General features: G+C 40.4%; 1 protein-coding gene across 1 annotated transcript in view; it reads left to right on the forward strand.

Moving 5' to 3' along the window:
• Window positions 1-20116, forward strand: part of MCF2L2 (MCF.2 cell line derived transforming sequence-like 2) — a gene marked incomplete at its 3' end in the record, with an annotated part of 63875 nt that overhangs the window by 28739 nt on the left and 15020 nt on the right. Inside the window, exons 4-8 of the mRNA XM_010021275.1 lie at window positions 7715-7805; window positions 9006-9125; window positions 14599-14715; window positions 17933-18082; window positions 19099-19223. Coding sequence (XP_010019577.1) covers window positions 7715-7805; window positions 9006-9125; window positions 14599-14715; window positions 17933-18082; window positions 19099-19223 — 603 coding nt within the window. The remainder of the gene's footprint in view (window positions 1-7714; window positions 7806-9005; window positions 9126-14598; window positions 14716-17932; window positions 18083-19098; window positions 19224-20116) is intronic.

Consider the following 20116-nt stretch of genomic DNA (forward strand, 5'->3'; position numbering starts at 1 on the left):
TTTCCTGTGGTCTTGTGTATAAAGGTGCTTAGAGGATGATGAAGGGAAAACGTGCCTCCTTCAAGTTTGAGTAAGAAGTTTTCCAGCTCCACCTACATGTATTCCCCATACCAAGTTGCCAAAGCAAGCTGAGAGAAACCACATACTGTGAACTTAACAGCTTCATTGTTTCACTCTGCTCTGTAGGGCTTTTGTTCTGACAGGAGAAACTTTGTTTTACATATTTGTTCACTAGAGGCAGGACTGGGACGATGACCAGCTTCAGAGTTAATAAAACAGCACTACTAGCTGAGAAAAGCACAAAACTAGTTTTCCAGTTCTTTGTATTTGGTATGCTGGTGGGTGATTCCCAGTAACGTTGTCACATGTTGGGGAACTAGGACGTTGTCAACGTGGTAGGTAGAAATGCTTTATGCTGCTTCAGCCTGTGTGAAAGCCAAAAGTACAGATGGGTTCAAATGAAATTTAACTAATTCATGAAGGATAGCTCCATCAGTGGCAGCTGAACACAATGGGTCAGATGCAAACTCTAGCTGAAGAAATGCATATATTCCGTAACGCTGGGACTTGCGAGAATATACCAAGAGAAAGATTGTTCTCTCGTTTCTTCTTGCCTCAGTATCTGCTACCTACCAAACACTGGAGACAGAGTATTGGGCTAGATGGACCTTTGCTTTGATTATCAGTTTTGCATTTTGTCTTCCCCTGAGGAATCACAGGGCAATGTGCAAAGAATGATGAATTAAGTTTCAAAACTTTGTAACTCAGGAGAGCTGCAATATGCCTGTTTTACAGGTGATGAGGTATGTGTAAGTAATATCTTGCATTACAGACAGGCTCACCAAAACTTGTGTTGAGTAAGTGACTATTCAGTTTGATACAAATGACATGTTCAAGGTCAGTGACATGCTGGGATTTGAACCTACATTTTCTGCAGACCAGCACATTGGTTTGACACTTAGGTTCAATTATAGATCACACTGCAGGGATGTGAGTTTTCCAGGGAGTTTGCTAGTATTTGTTAGTGTTTTTAGAAAGATTGACTGCATTCCTTGAGTCACTGTTTGAAACTTGCCACCCTTCATGTAGATGGTGAGGGACAAAGGTAGTAATTTAGAAGAGGAAGAACCTGAGCAGCAAGCTTTGGTTGTGTGATTTATGACATAATTATATGAAGTACAGTCTTATGTGGCATAAACAGTGGAGCTGTTTGGGTGCATCAGAGCCTTGCTAATTTGCAGTTGCTGGTCCATGCACCAAGAGTGTCTCTCATACATCTCAGCAAGCAGTAAAGGGACTGCTTTGTTACCTTCATTAGCACTGCTGTACTACATACTACTTACTGTGTTTATTACAACAGCATTCCTGTACATGTTGTTTCACTACTAGTAGTTAACCTTTTCTTTTGATTCTCAAGGAAGATGTGCAGATATCAAACAAAGTGACCAAGAGAAGCAACAGTCTCTAGCTCTTGTGTAGTTACAAAGGGTATGACCATGAATTGGGTAAGATGAAGTATAGTTTGAAAAGCAGTTCGCCCTGTTTATCATAGAAAATATTTCCTTCTTCATTGCTCAGTGAACCAGAGAGATCAGCACCATTTTTCAGGTAAAGGTAGAGAGAATATCTTATTTTGTAGTGTCTGTTTCTGGATATCCTGTAGAATAAGGTTCATTTTAATTGTAGAGATAAGATCTGTTATCACAAGATGACGTCGTTCCGTTAGTAACTTTCTAAGTCACTCTGGAATGATTGATCATATGTGCCCATATGACAAAACATTGAAAAGGTAGACAGCAAATGTTGTAATTCAGATGTACAGGCATGCACTTGTCTTTGATGTTGCTGAGCAAATCAGCATACCACAGTATTTTGGGGTGGGCTGTAAGTAAACTCTGGGCTTTCAAACATAAACTGCTTTCCAGAATGGAAGATCAGTCCAGTGAGATTTTTGTAATTGGATTAATTTTTCCTCTGGTTCAACACCTGCTCATGAGCGTGCTCCACCAAAGGGGTCTACATACACACACATTCACAAACATTGCATAACATGGTGTATGCAGATGCATACTTCTGCGCATGCACACGTACAATAGATAGCTCCAGAAAACCCTTTTTTACTTGCTTTATTCCATGACCAGAATTCTCTTCTCTTCTAATGACATGGATCAACTACTTTGGTAAATAGGTGCCCTTCTCTTCTTCCAAAAGAGATCAGGAAATTGGACACCTCCTGGTCTCCTCAAATCAGTGTTCAAGGGCTAACCTGAATTCAGAGATATTACTGTAGAGATATTACAGTACGGACACTGAGAAAGTATTGATAAAGTTTTTGTGTTTGTTTTTAAACAAAATCCCTTCCTCTGGATACACACGACTGGGGTTTCTCAGCTGCACATCCACTCGTGCTGAGGCTGCCATTGTGGCTTGTTTTCCTCCCACAGCTGTTAGCCTGCATGTATTCCTTAGTGCCAAATGACATTTAGACCACGGTTTGGCCTTTTCTTTCAGCATGCTGACTGAAATAGGATCACTTGCTGACAATCTCTCTGTTTCCCTGGCTAAACTTAGGTCTTAATTCAGCTCTATCTAGTAAAAAAACAATCAAACATACATACAAATACCATTGGCTTATTTCAGTAAAGACAACTGATACCACAGAATCGTAGAATCACCTATGTTGGAAAAGACCTTTCAGATCATCAAGACCAATCCTTACACCAGGACTGAGGTGTTATATGGGTTCCCACAGAGCTCACGTTCCTGAACATCAAGGTGAAAAGCAGGGAATAACGTTGAGAAGGCTGAAGTCTAACTTTGTATCAGGTTACAGGTCCATTTTGAGTTTTCTGTTGTCCAAAGGCACCTCTCTTCTCTAGACCATTGTCATGTTGCATCCATCAACCTGTGGCAGCAAAGATTTACAGTTGTGTATCGCTGGTTTGTTTGCTGCTTGCCTTTGCATAGTCTGCCAGAGTGATAGTGAGTGATGTATATATTCTCCCACATTTTCTTCTGTGCTCTGCTTAGCTGCTTTCCTTTTTAGCAGCATGTGGTTTTCTCATCTTCCCTCCCCACTCTTTTCCTCCTTCTTCAAATTCTGTCATTTTTAAGTCTATTCTTCAATTTCTTAACTGTTTCTTCTCAGACAATGTAGTAGGTTCAATGTTGTAAATTGTATGTACTGCAATAGTGCCTGAAGTGTTTGCTTAGTGGCCTGATTCTCATTTTACCCTGACAAATCTCTTTCAGATCTCATGTTTTGGCTTGTTTTTCGTACTCTTCTGCAGCTAGAATTGTACCTGCACTGTTTGTGTAATAAGGTGTTCTGGCCTGTGCTTTCCCCTGCAGCCCCATATGCCAGGCACCACTTTTTGGCAGGTTTGGCAGCCAGCTGCAGTTACTACACTTGTTTTTAGAGAGGAAGAGCTGTGAGTAGCACTCCACCATAGCTAGACTGCATATTTAATGGTATTTTTTTCTCCTTCACTGTTTTCTTGTTTTTCAAGTCATTATGAAAGTATCTGTTTCATCTTCCGTTTCCTCAGTCTGTCTTTAACTGGCCTGCAACACTGTGATGTTAAAGTGTTGCAGTGGCAACTGATAAGCAGTGTTCCTATTCCCATATGTTCATTATTCCCAGCTCTCTCCACCCCCATGACCACTCCTGCCAAGCCTAATTTCATGAGAAAATTCCTTTGCTCCTTCTCTCTTGCATTTTCTTGTTTGTGTCTGTATTTCATAAGCTGTTGTTCCTATTATCTATGAACTTAATTTTTCTTGATTCTCTGATGCCTGAATGCTTTTGTGCTGTTACAAATCCCTATGTAGAAGAACATCTGAAAAAAAATGAACTGCTCATGAAGATGTACTTGAAAAAACAGCAAAGGTCCCTTTTTAAGCATTTCTACATGTTTGAGAGACTTTTAAAAATAGGATGTAAGAGCTAGTTCACAGACACAGAGGCACATTTTACTTGGAGAAATACTTTTATTTTTTTAAACACAGTTGTACTTGTTGCTTTTGGCAGATGCTGCCCTGTCAGTTACTTCCGTTGCGGTTTGCTCACCAAAATGTGCTTATAAGGGTCTGATTCTGAATTCTTCTAGGCCTTCAATCCTCCATGTACCTTGCTATTAGAATGCCTGTAGTCAGTCTCTCAGACCAGGGAGATGGGCAAAACAGGGCAATTTTTATGTGTCAGCTTGTGTGAATATGGCACTTATGGATATAGTTACTTGTGGTTTAGCTACATCATAAATTCTGTCAAGAACACATTTTCCTGATTTTTATTAACCTGACAGTAGTTGAATGATATATTTCCATAGATCAACATCAGCATTTTGTTAGCTTCAGCTAACACACCTACTTTGTTGGGAATTTTGTTATAAATCACTGGTTTCAGTGGTACTGCATCAGATTTGAACCTGATCCTATGTGTCCAATTATTGTTCTAGATATTCAGCAGCTACAGACTGGTTGCACCAGTCTGGGCTGAAAATATAATTAGATGCTGATTCCAGTATATATTCTCTGTTTCTTTGGAGTAGAGACCATACTTTGGTGACCCTTTTGACCCAAATGATGGGTCTTACATTCCCATTTTCCTGCTGCTTTAACATGGTTCTCAAAAATTAACATGGCTGTCAAAAATATATAAAGCATATTAGAGACAGCCTTCTCCAAGGCCATCTAAACATGATGCTGTTGAAAGGAGAATTGCACTGACTTAATTCCCCCTTCCTATCTCACTGTTTTACTAATAACTTTGATCTATACAACAAACTAGTTTCAATAACATGCTGTAAGCAACATAGATATTGATTTGTAACACTGTTCTCTCGAAACAACTAGTCACAAGAAGCATTTTTTTGTATTTGTTCTGATTAACCATGTATTTGGACCAAATCCTGTTGCCTGCAAAAGTAAAGAAACCCAAGGGGGATTCATATCTTGTGATTACTGATTTATCTGGTCATTTGAAGAACTGTGAATACAAGAGCTAACCTCCACCTGTATGGGGCCAGTGCAAGCTTGAGTTCATGCTTTAACAAGAGGCCAGTGAAGGTGCTGGGGTTGTTTTTGGGAGCACTGGATTGTGACAACTGTTAGTATTATCAGCATCAAATGTTTACAAACTTTATCCTGGATTAGTCTGAACTGGTGGATCATATGTAGGAGAGTTTGTTAATGACTCATTTTGTTAATGAGTGTGATCCTGTCTTTAACAAGCCAGTTTTCTGTGGACTGGGTGGTGAGACAGCAGCCGGTGTTGACTGCATGGCCTCCTGTTCCCTAGGCCAGGGAATTGGGTGCAATACACATCAGTCTGGTTTTTAGAGTGTGTTTATTTGACAGCTTCTCAAAGGTTTTTTTGCCTTTTGGGGTGGTGGTGGTTGTATTAGTTGGAGGATTGGAGGCTTGTAGCTTCCAGTTTCATCTGTAGTAAACAGAATAACTGGGACCGTTGGCACCAGGATTGGCAGACCAATGTGCCCAGGGTAGATGCAGCTCTGATGCTGAGGAGTGGGGGTTTCAGCCTTTTGCCTGGAGTGAGATGCTGTGCTAGGGTATTAAATAAGAATAGGCATGCAAAAAAGCATCATTCCTTTCCCTTGGTACACATTTGTACCCTACAATTTCTAGCAGCTGTTTTCTTTCTATATGTTTCCTAAATGTTTCTTGGCATGTTACTAAACAAAAATGTTTGGTGGGCTATTTTTTTTTTGACATGTGTCACACAAGCGAAAGAGGAAAATAGTGCATGACTTTGTGCTTGTTTTGATTTCCAAACTATCATCAGCAAGTTTGCTACAATATTCTCTGAGATACAACCAGAGTTCCTGGCACCCAACTGTAGTGCAGCAACATTGGTTGTCAAGGCAGAGAGAAAAAGCCTGACCTCATATTATGTGTCTCCATTAGGCAGGACAGTTACTCTGACCACAGAGATACTACTTGGTGGTCTGGAGGCTGAGGCTGATTTGCCCAGGCTTTTCATGGCTTCCAGCCATCCAAAGCAATTTTCAGCCCCCATCAGCAGAAGCAATTTGATAAAACCAGTGCAAATTTTTGGGTACTTAAGGAAGCCCCCAGGTTGAGACTTTTGTGTTTAGTTTCTAACACCCTTTCTGTAACAATCTGCAATACATACAATTTCTTTGTTGCCTTCATGTGAACTTTTTTTTTTCCCCTAACATCTAGAGCAAATGCATAGATATCAAGCTGGCCGTTCTTTTTCCTTGAAACTTTTGTTGAGCTATTGAAGTATATGTATATATTTATATCAGCAAAAATGGATTTTATATATATCAGCAAAAACATATATATATCAGCAAAAATTAATTAATTACCTTCTCTGCTTGACAGTCTCTGCTGCAAACACATTTTCTGTTTTCTGCATAAAGAGCTGCATGTTGCGCTACTTAAGAGGAAAGGTCATCTGTTGTCATTGAATTTTGTAGTTCTCAGAGGAATGATGTAAAAATATTGAAGTGGAAAATTCAGCAAGTTTTCCTTTTCCAGTATGAACTATTAAGAACACTTGCATGGCAACCTGGATTTGCATAACACTTTGGCTTTCAGGTTGCTTTTCTTAATCTTGCAGAGCTGCAGCAGAAGCTCAGTGTTGCTAACGTTGGTGCTCTTTGTTGATTATTGACAAAAGTTTGCACAAAATGACCCATGAAAATGCTGTTCCTAGGTTGCTTCTTGTATGGACAATGGAAAAGAGATCAAGGAAATGTTTTATACAATTTCTTTTGATTTTAATCTGTGATTAGATGTTTGATTGCAGTATGTCCTTTGATTATGTCATTTATGCTCTTTCTGCCTGCCTCTGTTTTGTCCAGAGATAACTGAGCCATCCTGCTATAATGACGTTTCTGGAGATTTTTGTCTGTGTGTGCTTGTAGCTCCCAAGGACTTCTCTCCAACTCTGAGCGCTCCTGGGAGGCAGAGTAGAGCAGTCCCACTGAAGCCCTGCACAGCAAAGTGGGATTTTTGTGAGAGAGGGACAGAGGATGGGATATTTATGAGGCCTACACAGATGGGACAGAGCATCAAATCAGTGCCTCATAGATCCTCCTTCAAAAGTACTGAGAAGGGACAGTAACTGTTATTCTAGCCAATACGTTAAAAGGATATTTGAATGACTTGCAACCCTAGAACCACTTTGTGGTTGGCAAGATAGAACTCTTCAATTCCTGCTTTGCCTACCAGAATTCCTGGGTCATTGTGTACACAAGCAAGGGGGAACAGCTGGGGATACAGGCTCCCTTGCAGCCAAGTGTCCCTGTCAGATGTCAGCATACTTGAGAATGAAGAATGAAGTGCGGTGTCCAATAACTTGAATTATTTTGCAGATAAAACAAGATCTGAGGTTTTTGTCTTCAATACAGCACAGTGTAATTCATGATCCTGAACTATTCATATTACCTAGTTTGGTAGCAGGGTAGCCTAGCAGCTGAGAGATTTAGCAGCTAAAATATTCATGTCTTGTGTAAGCTGCTAGCCTCACACTGGAAAGAGAAAATTTGTCGGCTTTTGTTTTCATGTGAATTTCTGCCAAATACTCATTCTTTCCACTCTACGTTGCATCTTTATAATGGGCTTACAGGGTGATCTGACAGAGGCTGTGTTTTGCTGCAGTACACTTCCTTGGAATGGGAGTATCTCCATGTAACCCAGCATACTTATTTCATCTGTTTTGCAGTCTGGAGGCTGCCAGCATCGGATTCATCATCATCATAGACAGACGACGGGACAAATGGAGCGCAGTCAAGGCATCCCTGACACGGATAGCAGTAAGTGCTTACTTTTGTTATTTATCTTCTAGAAATTAAAATTATCTGTTGAACCTTCAACACAGGATACAGTTTTGTGTGCTCATTTTTAGCTCACACTTTCTGGCTGTGAATGCAGATTCTCCCCTGCCCTGAAGCTCTTGAGTGTTAAATAAAAGAGGGAGGAAGGTGCAGTAACAAATTACACAGCCTTGTTTACTACTGAATTAGGACAAATTCCTTATTTGCTGGGTTGACTGCAATACTAATTCTAGTAATCTGAAGTTGGTTCCTGGAAGAGTATAACAGACATACACTTCTGTGCACTGATGTAATGATGTGGCCTGCTTATGTTTCGAGGGGACTTCTGTTTGCATGGTAGTAAGTGATCTCTGTAAGAAACTCATAATAGCTTATTCTATCTCATTTGCAAAAGTCAGAGCAGTGATTTTCAGTGTGAACAAAAGCAGCTGGTTTTATACACTTATTGCCAGGAACGTGTGCTGTGAGAGCAAGTGCTTATACACAGAAGTGTAGGAGGGATGACCAAGGCGACTTTAAGTTTTTTCAATGAATTTAAACAGAATTGCTTTTCATTCTCAGTTCTTTTTAGCTGCTCTCTTCTAGAAATTGTTCTTTTTTTATGCTTGATGAGCTCAGAGGAGTGCGTGAGAGATGTAGGTTGGGTGTTGCAGACAGAACCATGTCTGATGAATGTGTTGAGTGCCTGTGTGTGTAAGAATATGCGAGGTTAAAAATATTAAACACCCGTTCCAAAAGGAGAAGGTAGGTCAGCCTGGGGAATTCATCTGTGCCGCCATCTTCTTTCACCAAGTCCAACGTTGGTAGCCAGTTTTGCCCTCTAGTGGCGGCAGCCTAAAAACCGGGAAAACCTATGGTGTAGTCGTGCAAAGGGGGCTTGGTGTGGTTCCAATACGGGGGAGCAAGGAGCTACTGCAGAAACTTTAGAGCTCTGTGCTAAATCCATATCAGAAAACAATGCATAGCTGGGCAGTAAAAAGGGACAGTCTTTCTACCGGCTTTGGAGATTGTGACAATGTGCACATACTGAATGGATCAGCTGATACTATTAGCAGCTGGACTGAGCAAGGTTCAGTAAGTCCTACCTGCTTTGCCCTCTAGGAAACACTTGGCTGAAAATTCCCTTGGTCTTTCTGTAAGGCAGAGTTGTGCCTTCTAATAGTTCCATGTTTCTTGCAGGGAGCATTTCCAGGAAACCTGCAGCTAGTGTTTGTCCTGAGACCTTCCCGCTTTATTCAAAGGACAATCGCTGACATTGGCATTAAACTCTATCGAGATGACTTTAAAATGAAGGTACCGGTAAGCATGCATTTTTTGCCCACGTGTTTTCTTTATCTCCATGTCTGCAGTTATTAGGTGTCAGGAATTTCTCATAACCCAGTAAATGAAATTTTATTGTATGTGGCAACTGGGGACTTTTATCTGGGTCCGTATGGTGTGTATAATAGTAATGTCAAATAGTTAATTACCAGCAGATGCTTCACAGTATTTAATGGACATGCTCCCATGTCAGTCTAAATATAAAATGTGACTTGGCTTTTAAGTGTTGACATCTGAGTCAGTTGAGCCATTCCCATGATGTAGGTAGAGGAAGATCTTCCCACTCTGGTGACAAACATAACTATTTAGTACTACAGAGCAGTGAAAGGCTAGGGCTGAATTCTGCACTATTTTGTGTATTATCCACGGGACTGCTGACAGTGCCCTGTTAAATGCTTGCATAGCATTGTGTATTCTTAATGGCTTTGATCCCCATGCCCTCAGGATTCAAAGTCTGTTTTTTACTTCTTTTTATATACACTTGGCATATTCTGTGAGTTGATGAGAATGTGATTTGAAGCAAGTTATCATTCCTGAAAGAGTTTAAGGTTTAGATTATTCTACGAGAGCTCTTTAGGGAGTTGTTTGTAGCTGCATGTTTGCATGTGGTTTCAAAGTGATTTATAAATAAACTTGAATTATGATTATTTATGGTATTTCATCCTGGACCAGATTCATACTGTGTTCCACAATGACTTTACTGGAGTGATTTCGTATGATTGTTTTGGATTTTGCTTGTGGTTTTATACAGTTTTGTAAAAGATCCATGGCTCTCCTCCAAATTCTAGCTCTGTCAATATCTAAGTTTGAAGATCAGGTGTTTAAAATACTTTGTGCTTCTTCTGAAGTAAGAGACAGCAGCCCATTTATTACAATGAATACAGAAAAGGAATCATGAATATTCATTTGATTATTGTGGATTAAACTGTAATGCTGACTGTAGTTTGTTACGGGTGACTTTTTGGTAATTGAATTGCAAAATTAATGTAAAAATGCATGTTTGATTACAAAACAAAATCTTTCCATTTTATAGCACCTTAAAAAAATGGATGTTCCTGTATTTAATAAGCCACAATCTGTTGCTATAGCAACTGTTGTACCAGCAACTGCAGCCTAGAAAGGGACAACTTCACCAATAACTAGCATTTTCTAACAATTCAGCATCTTCTATACTTTTAGCAATTTATTTGGTGACAACGTTGCATTTCAAATTCAACTTGAAACTATCAAATTTGGAAAGGATGTTAATTCTGGGCAGGGGTCAAGCACTGCACTAAGTATTAAATAGTAACTCATCTTTCTCACACGCAGGAAAAACAGGAGTTTAGTTTGGGGTCGTCTTGGCCATTCAGATTTTGAGCCACAGAGGTATGTGGTATGTGGACATACCACAGGGTATGTCCACAGAACTATTAGGGCAGTCTTACAAAACTAAGAGAATGATATGTTTATTGCTAGATCTGCCTGCCTCATGCCCAGATAGCTGTAGACAGTCTGCCAGATTTGTGTACATGCTGTCCATATATGTCTGATGCTATCGTAAGTTGCTTAGGGTTGTGCTAAAGGTATCTTAAGTTCTCAGGGTCTGTCATGTCCTGTGGAGGGCCCTTTCACCTGTGTTTGCAGCCCATCCTAAAAAGACCGTGCCAACACAGGCATGCCTCTGTGTTACCCCAGTTTCCGATGCCAAGCATGAGAACAGGGCCAGAGAATTCTCGTCCCATTGGAGATACCCTTACTCAACCAATTAGGTATCAGTACCTATCTTTAATACCACCATCGTCTTTTAGATTGTTTGCAGATGTTTGTTCATGTTGTGCATTTGGCACTATGACAACATAAATGTCATAACTGGGCTGTGGATGGGTTGCATTTCCTATCACAACAACAAGTGAGTCAGGGCCAGGATATAAGCATTCAAAAAGGGGCTTCAATAATATGGTGTGCATTTGTTAAGGAAACATTTGTTGAAGAGTTTGTCTGAGCTATCAGACTGCAAATATATTCAGTAAAATAGATTTGCTGGATTAAATCAACACTGAATTGACTAGAAGCCAGAAGGTCAAACAAGAGCAGGAAATAAAGGCTGAAATAATAAACCAGACACAAGAAGGAAATGCAGGATTTCTATGACCTGTTGACATACAAATGTGGTTAATAAAACCTCCTGAGGTAACTCTCTATTGGGATAGTGATTTGATTAAATATCATTACCCAAGAGCAAGGCAATACAGGAAATACACCAGGGTTCATCTGGAATAAAATCTGGAAATTCAAAAGGAACACCCAGAGATTTACCTAAGAAATCTCCCATTCTGGGAAGTGAATTAAACCAGCTTCATAGCGTACACAAAAAGCTGAATAGTCTGTCCATAGCAAGCGCTTCTTTGAACTTTGTAGGCTGTGACTTCTTTCAGATGGCCTAACCCATCACAAAGCAACCCCACAGTAGCTCTGCGTTCTGTGCTGACCTGCCTATGCAGGCCCTCCTCTTCTAAACTGCTACTGTCTTGTATGCTCCAGCTTACTGAATGTGTCTGTCTTCAGTCTGGCAAGAACTGGAATATGCTAAGGCTCTGTAAGACTGGTTTCGTAGGTGGATGCTGGATTGCTCCAAGGCTTCCTCCTGCAGAGATGCCTTCAGGGTGAAGACTTGTGCCTTGATGGGTAGCACCATAGCTGGCAATATTAATAGATGTGCTTTGTGGCTCATGCTGAGCATACCGGGTTAAAGCAAACATCTTCCTAAAAGAAAAGCCGGTAGAAGTTGTGGATGCCCCATCTCTGGCAGTGTTCAAGACCAGGTTGGACAGGGGCTTTAAGCAACCTGGTCTGGTGGAAGGTGGCCCTGCCCATGGCACAGGTTGGAACTAGATCATCATTAAGGTCCCTTCCAACCCAAACCATTCTAAGATTCTGTGACAGTTTTCCTCTGTAGTTACAGTGAACTTTGGAGTATCAAAAGGTTTCCAATTTGTTAGCAACATCACTGATGAGGAAGAGTTACAAAGCATTTAAGACCTACTTCTCAAAGATAATTTGCAGTTCAGAAGTGGTGCATAGACTGCATGTTCCAGCCTGAGGCTACTCCAAGATGATGTATTTTTTTTATTTTTCTTGATTATAACAAAACAGTGTTTGATAACACGTTCAGGGAATACTTTTCCCTTTTAGCTTTCACTCAGATACTCTGTGCTTTCTTTGCCTCAGTTTCTTCACCAACAAGGTCTCCTGGGCTCTGTATTTAGAAGCTGGGTTAAAGGTGAAGATGAACTGCTGGAAGTGAAGAACTACTGAGTTAAGGACTACCTGAGAATATTCAAGCCATACAGCTTCATGAGACCAGATGCATCTCCCATAATATTCTTGTATCCAAGTCAGGATGCTAAAGTCTAGTTGTCTGGTGGACAACTAGATGGATTTAAAAATTAGTTGCATGATTGGGCTCAGAGGGTAATGGTTAATGAGCCATACTTCACCTGCAGGTAGAGGCAGCCCACCTCTACCTGGAGGTGGGCAACAAGTAGAGTGATGTAGTGATGTCTGCTGGGACCTGCTCTGTTTAGCATCTTTATCAATGACCTGGAAGAGGCAACATGGTGTGCTGTCATCAAGTTTGCAGATGACACTAAACTAGGGAGCAGTGGGTACACTGAAAACCAGAGCCACTGGGATGTAAGCTCAAGGAATGGGGTGACAAGTATGTTATGAAATAAATAAGGGACAAATGCAGAGTCCTGCAACTGGGAAGGACTTCCTTCCTCAATAAGGAAGAGCCCATGTTCTTCCGTCCCAACAACAAACAGTGTTGTATTGTTGACAACTACACAGGCTGTAGCCTGACTGTCCAGATAGCAGCTCTGCTGAAAAGGACCTGGCAACCTGGTAGACAGCAAGCCATATGTGAGCCAGCAGTGTGCACTGGCAACAAAGGAATCTGTCTGCATCCTGCATTCACAGCAACAGTACTGACAGGAGCATAGCCAGCAGATCGAGACAAATGATTATCCTGCTTTATTTGGCTCTTATTAGATTGCACTGAGAATACCCTCTCCAGTTTTGGTTACCCCAGTACAAGAAAAATACTAATCTGAAGTGAGGTCAACAGAAAGCCAACAAGAAGGTCAGGGCTTGGAGCATGTGCTCTATGAGATGCTGAGGCAACTGGGCTTGTCTAGCCTGGAGAAGGGGAAGATTGGGAGGGTTAATGCAACATACCAGCAGCTTTCCAGTTTCTCCAAGTATGCAGCCAAGTTGTGCATGACAGTAGGATGAAAGATAACTGACGCAAAGTGAAACAAGGGCAGTTCTGACTTAAGGAAAAACTTTTTCACCACAAAGGTAATCAGGCAGTGGACCAGACTGCTCAAAGAGGTTGGACAGTCTCCTTCCTCGGAGGCTTCCAGAATGCCCTGGGCAACCTGGTTTGCTCTCACAGCTGACCCAGCTTTCAGAAAGAAGTTGGACTAGAGACCTGAGGTTCCTGCCAACCTGAATTATTCTAGTATGATTCTGTAACAAAGATCAGCTAAAAACCTGTTCGGGTTTGTTCTCAAGGCTTTTCTTAGACACTGTCAGCCTAGAACCATACATCCTCTTGCCTCCATACATCTGTGCTAATCTCATTGCCCACAGAGCTTGCAAGTGTACTTACCATACTCCCTTGGAGCTGCTAACACGCACTGTCAGTTAGAATGAAGTAATACATTTGACATATATTAAAATGTAAGGCTTAAAATTTCTAGTAATTTTTTCCTCAAAATCTTGCTTTCTGTGGCTGAAATTGTGCATAATTAAAGTGGTTGCCAAAGGTAATACTGCTTACCTGAAGCTGAATGCAAATCTGATTTTACTTTCATTACGCAAGTCTAGTGTAAGGAGACTCTTCAAACTAAGAAAATTCTTTTAGGTTTGTCTCCCATTTCTCTTTCATTATAGTTTAAAATGGAATAGTGCAGTGTACTCAGTGGACATACAGCAGCATAAAAATGATACAACTGAAAGGAAAATCTTACTCTGTCTGGTCTCATTTCAGCACTTCCTTGGCTCAAGTGGTTTGTGTTGAGTGAGCTGTTCAACCTGTTTACTCCTCGATTTCTCTGTAAATAACAGTTATCTAGAAAACTCAGAAATTATTTCATGGAATTTTGAGAGAACATTATAAACACCATACTTTTGCTTTTGATATATGTGCAGAATGACTGTATCCTCAGCGTAGCAAGGAGCAAGATGATGCCAAATTATGGTTAGTTCAAGAAAAGCCATATACATGTTGAGATGAAAATCTAGTGAAAATAAACTGTCCATTGCATGAATAAATACATAATGGGAACTTACTGGCTATGGTGGAACTGCAGTTTTGTCGTACGTTTAAGGCAAACCCACAACCTAGGAGCAATAATTGAAAGGGCTTGTTATTTTTCTCACTCCATTGTGTTTGGATTTGTTTCAGATCATCATGTTAAATTCTGTCTCTGATCTGCATGGCTATATTGACAAAAGTCAGCTGACCCGGGAGCTGGGAGGAACCCTGGAGTATGGCCACAGTCAGTGGATACATCACCGAACTGTGAGTATTGGTGTTCTTACACATGTCTACACCCAAAATTGTCCAGATGATGAATGTAGAGCAACTACTAAGTAGTAACTCTCAACTGCATTTCAACCTATGGATTCTGCTAGGGACTCATGGAGAGAGGAAATCCATGACTCAAATAGAGAAAGGCAAATTCCCCAAATATCTTTAACAGAAGCAGTGATCTGTATCTCACTGTTGACCTGGACTATGGCCTTACTCAGCAAGGCTCTTTGGCACATTCCTGTCTTTGGAGTAATTGATGACATTCATAGGCCTTTAGTTCATGGTTGAAGTTGAACATAATCTTTAAGCACTTCACTGAATCAGAGGTAAAAATTCTCACTTTAATGCTTAATTATGTCCATGGCTTTAAGAGAAGAAAAATACTCAAAACTCTTGATTTTGTTTCTTTGGTTTTGTTTCTGTGCTACATGAATTTGCAGTCCAGCTGGGTGTTACTTTGAGTAATGGAAGACAGTTGATAATTGTAGGAAAGCAGAAAACCTTTTTATTCAATTGTGTTTGAGGAAACTTGTTACAGGTTTGATTGTTTGCTCCCTTTTTGGGTTGGTTAATGCATCTCAGTGGCTGGTTCAAAACAATGTAAACAATTCCTTATGGCACCCAGAAAAGGTAACAGTTTAAAAAAAACAGACCCCAAACGCTGGCAGATTAGCAGCCTAAATGTTTTCTCATCCTATCTAAGCAAACATGGCCAAAGCTGGGTTCTGATCATGGAAAATGAACTAATTTCCCAAAGATGCAGTGTTTGAATCTGTGGGTCTACTTAGAAGGGTGGTACGTTAGAGCTCATACTTAAGTAGCCCCAAGGTTTTGCTGTGTTCTGAGCAGTCTTGGGTTTTAGTCTGTTATTGTTGACCTGCATGATAGATCTAACACTTCTTAGAAAAAGAGCTTTTCTGAGGTAGCTTTGTTAAGTCAGGTCAGTTTTGTCACTTTCCTGTTGTCATTTTCTGTGCTTTATCATCATCCTTATGAAATTAAATTTTACTCTTCTCGAGAACCTCCAAATATTTCAAGCTTCTAGATATGCAAACACAGAATCTGAATTTCCTCTAACACTGGTCTGAACACATTCATAGCTGTGTTGACTACAGTGAGCTTAGGATTGAGATACGTGAACAGGCTTATATGTTAAAAGTATCAAAAATATGCAGTTGTCTTTGCAAGGACGGGTAAGTCTGAAGGAATCATGTATATGAGCTCTCAAACAGCTAAAGGCTTGAAAAAATGAGGAAGAGGAATAAAAAGAGGTACAAGAAAGGCTGTACTGTTTATTAATGACAGGGGTTTACAGAAAGCATGAATATATAGTTTTGGAAAATATGCAGATAAAAATGAGCCAAGATTTGAGGTGAGTGTGGCTACATAATTCCCAGATCTTTTGGTTAAATTTGTTTGAAACACTTCTACTGAGCACAAAGACTTGGGGAAAAAAAAACCCAATACAAAAACTCCACAGATGTAACCCAGGTACATGAAATAATTTATTACTCATACACACACGAGAGGGTGGGGGCAAGAATGCTATTAAGTGAAACACTGATAAGCTCATGGTGCAGGCAGCCAAGGAACTTGGCTGGATAAGTTGTCATCAGGGCAGTGTCAGCCTCCATGGCACCCTGACCTGACTTTCAGTCTTGCCAAGCTATGGTCCTAATGCCTTTTGCCACTGCTCTTAGTGTTCTCATGTATTGTCCTGCCAGTGCTTTTTTTTCTGAAACAGCTTTAAACTCTTGCTAAATGGTAGTGAAACAGCAGTTTCACTTCATAGCTCTTTGTTTCTGCTTTCTTATCTTGAATAGCTGGGAGCCTATGAGCTTTCTTGCTTACAGAGTACTTTTCTGGCTTTTACTAAATGGCCTTTGGTCGTGGATGGCTCTGTCTGTGCTGCAGTCAGAAGTGTGACATTTCAGCCAACTTTAATCCAGTAGTTTCAGTGATGAGAAAAGCAAGCTACGGCTGCAAAGCACTAAGCCAGAGCATATACAGGTCTGTACTGCTCATGTTGAAAGCAAGCAAGAATTTATGGGAAAAAAGGGAAGAAGGTTAAGAACCCTGCTACCATTGCTTCATCTGGGACATGTTTCAGATCACATATGTGGAATGTAATTTCTCTCTGCGTCTTTTGAATGATGATCCACCTCTAGTTTGTTTTTCACTGAGCACACAGTATGATTTTAACTGTCATGGTTGCAAATGGGGAATTCTCATCATTGCTGGAGAAGGGAATGCAACTTGCAACAACTGTGTAGTGTCTGATTGGGTATAGAAGCATTCCTAGTGCTGTTGACTGACTCAAGCCATCAGCTGGGTTAGATCAGAAAGTGTTAAGAATAAAACATTGTTTTGCTATATAAAACAATGCAGTCCCTAAAAAAAATAGGGGCATGATCATGAAAAAAATATCCCATGCAGTTACTTGCTACTAGATACAAAGTTTTTTATCGTAACTCACAAATCTAAACAGTATATTCTACTCTGAAAAGGCAGCATTGTTTTTAAGCCTTTCTCAGCTCCACTTTCTTCAGTAAACCCAAAGATTTCTGACAGGTTTTGTGTTGATGCAGCAAAGATATAAAGAAACAGCAATGCTCCAATGAATTTATGTGTTTAAACTATATTTGCAGTGAGTCATTCTTGTATTTGTGTACTAATATGAACAGATGGGAGGGAGTGACTGGAGTGCTTCTAGTACAGATAGGCAGGATGGAAATGCACATTTTCAAAAGCTGGGGGAAGACAGACTGCTGCTAAGTGAAAAATGGCTGTATAAATATAAATGTAAAAACCCTTTGCCCTAAGTACTTTCAGAGTCTCCTCAACTTAAATAAAGCCTTCATTAAAATTTTAAACACAGCAGAGTTTCCCAGCAAGCATGGGCAGAGGATCTGAAGTTCCAGTCCTGACTTTGAAGCTGATGTCCTCTGTGGTTTCATTATGTCTGCTAAGCTCTGGGAGTTCCCCAGCTGGTCCATGGAGATGACAATACTTGTAGGCTTAAGAAAAGATAATTTGTGACACAGGATTTATTTTGTCACTTTTAGCATACCCACCCAAAGAAAGGCAACATGGCCAGGTTTATAGGCATGTAATACTTGCAGCACAGCGTGCCTGAAGAACTAAGCATTGTTACAGGGCTAAGGGTAAATAACCACTCTGTAACTTTATGCTCTTGCTTTTCCAGGCTATTGAAAACTTTGCAATGACAGTAAAAACAACAGCACAGATGCTACAGACTTTTGGAACAGACCTTGCAGAGACTGAACTTCCCAACGATGTGCAGTGCACAGAGGAGCTCCTCTCTGCACACACTGACCACCACAGTAAGCTGAAGGTGAATGTTGTCTCATGACAGCACCATCAGTGCAATGTATGATTTATGATTCAACAAAATTTTCTGCCATCATTTGGGATTCCATTGTTTGGAAACTACAGAAGAGGACAGAAACCTAGGTTCAGGAGGCTGATTTGATTGAACTATGAAAAAGGACTTTTTGCAGCTTCAGGGATAAAGAACAGAGAAATATCACTTCTGTATGAGAGAGTGTGATAGGTTCACATCTGGAATAGCATGGACTCCTGATGAAGAGTTCATCAGAATGGATGAATTCAGACTAGACCAGATGTAAGGATAATCAAGAAATAGCCAGAATGATCTAACTAGATGATGACTGTCATTTTCTTTTTCAAAAAAAGTTGGGTCAAGTTTAGCTTTGCAGAGTAAGGCTCAGAAGAAAATATTACTGCTGTAAACAAACACCTTAAGTTGAACACAAGAGAAAGAACACTGCTTAAGCTATAGTGGCACAAGAACAAGTTTCACACAAGAAGTGTGCAGTGATGTGGGGACTCCTCAGCTGACATGTTAATGTTTGAGCCTCATTGTCCTTTTCGTTGTTCGTGTTTCATGCTTGGAAGACACCTCCTTCTGTGGATGACTCTTTGATGGCTGACATACTGTGTCGCAGTTTGTCACAACATTGTTTAAAGAAATTCCATCAAGAAGTGCTATGTCTTAGCGCAGTCCCTCAGCTCACTGAACAATTGGCAGCACACATTCAATTTGTGGTAGAATAATTTATTTTGCGAGTTGCCAGGTCAGAAATGCAATCTGCTCAGAAGTTGCATACTATTCCTTTCCTTAGAAATATATCTATCTATCTTCAGTGTGAATAGATTTAGTCTCTATGTTCCTAGAAAGACTTGTCATCTTTGGTAAGCATTTATATTGTGTTCGAAGTATTTAATACCTATGAAAGAATCTTCCTTTAGCATTACTATGTTGTACATCTGAGAGATGTGAGCATTGATAAAGTACATTCAATTTGTTTGGCTTGTTTTTTCCCTCAGGATGAGCTGAAGCTAGCTGTGAAGCAGGGAGCCACCCTACTGACATGCATTAGGGAGCCAGTCACCCGAACCGCCAACAGCAAACTCAGTTCAGATGAACTGGAAAATGTGGCAACAGTAGAAAGGTCAGTGAAGCTAGATTACCTTGTGCAAGTTGCTAATTTATTCCTAAGAAATGCAAGTGTAACCTAAATGATTTAAATATGCAGGTTAGAAATTTCCACTGGTTAAGCTGTTCATGATATATTGGATACGTAACTCAGAGAAGCGAATAGCTTTGAGGAAGTTACCTGATCAAACTGTCAAGGCAATTTCAAACCAGTCCTGAATGTCTTTCTAATTTTTGGTTGGACCACTAACTAACCTGGCTGAAGATCTGATGTGGGACTTACTTTCCTTGTAACATATCCATCCTCCAAACTCCTATGCCTGGTTAGAAAGTGGCATGTGAATTTATGTGAGATGAGATGGTATATGCTCGTGCATGTCTGTGAAAACACTGGGGGAAGAACAGATGAAGATGATACTCTGAAACATTCCCCTTCATAGCTGCACAGAGAAACCCCTATTCCTTCCTGAAATACTAGTTATTACCATAAAGCTTTTAGTCACCATGTAGAAGTTTCTGCTGTGCCACGTGATGCTGTGGAAAGAGAAATGCTATGCCAGTGTTTCCGTCTGTTCGCATTCACTGGGAACAAAGCAGCCAAAAGTAAAGCTGAGCTGATATTTTTCACTGAATAATTTAAAATCTTTTAAACAGTCATCCCAAAGGAATTTGCGAATTCATCTTGAACTCAACAACTAGTTTTGATAAAAACATGTTTTTCAGGGATAGATTGAAACCAGAACTTTGTTATTGAGAGGAATAGGAGGAAGCTATTAGTTTTTATCCCAATATGATGATTCCAGTACTCACTGAGCTTGTAGGAGGTCAGGCCTGTTCCCTGCCTGCCCAAAGAGCACCCACCTATTGAAAAACTTTCTTTTCTTTTTTTCTTACCCCCCCCCCCCCCCC

The sequence above is a fragment of the Nestor notabilis genome, unplaced genomic scaffold (assembly GCF_000696875.1).
Source record: "Nestor notabilis isolate BGI_N333 unplaced genomic scaffold, ASM69687v1 scaffold4859, whole genome shotgun sequence".
Taxonomy (NCBI): Eukaryota; Metazoa; Chordata; class Aves; order Psittaciformes; family Psittacidae; genus Nestor; species Nestor notabilis.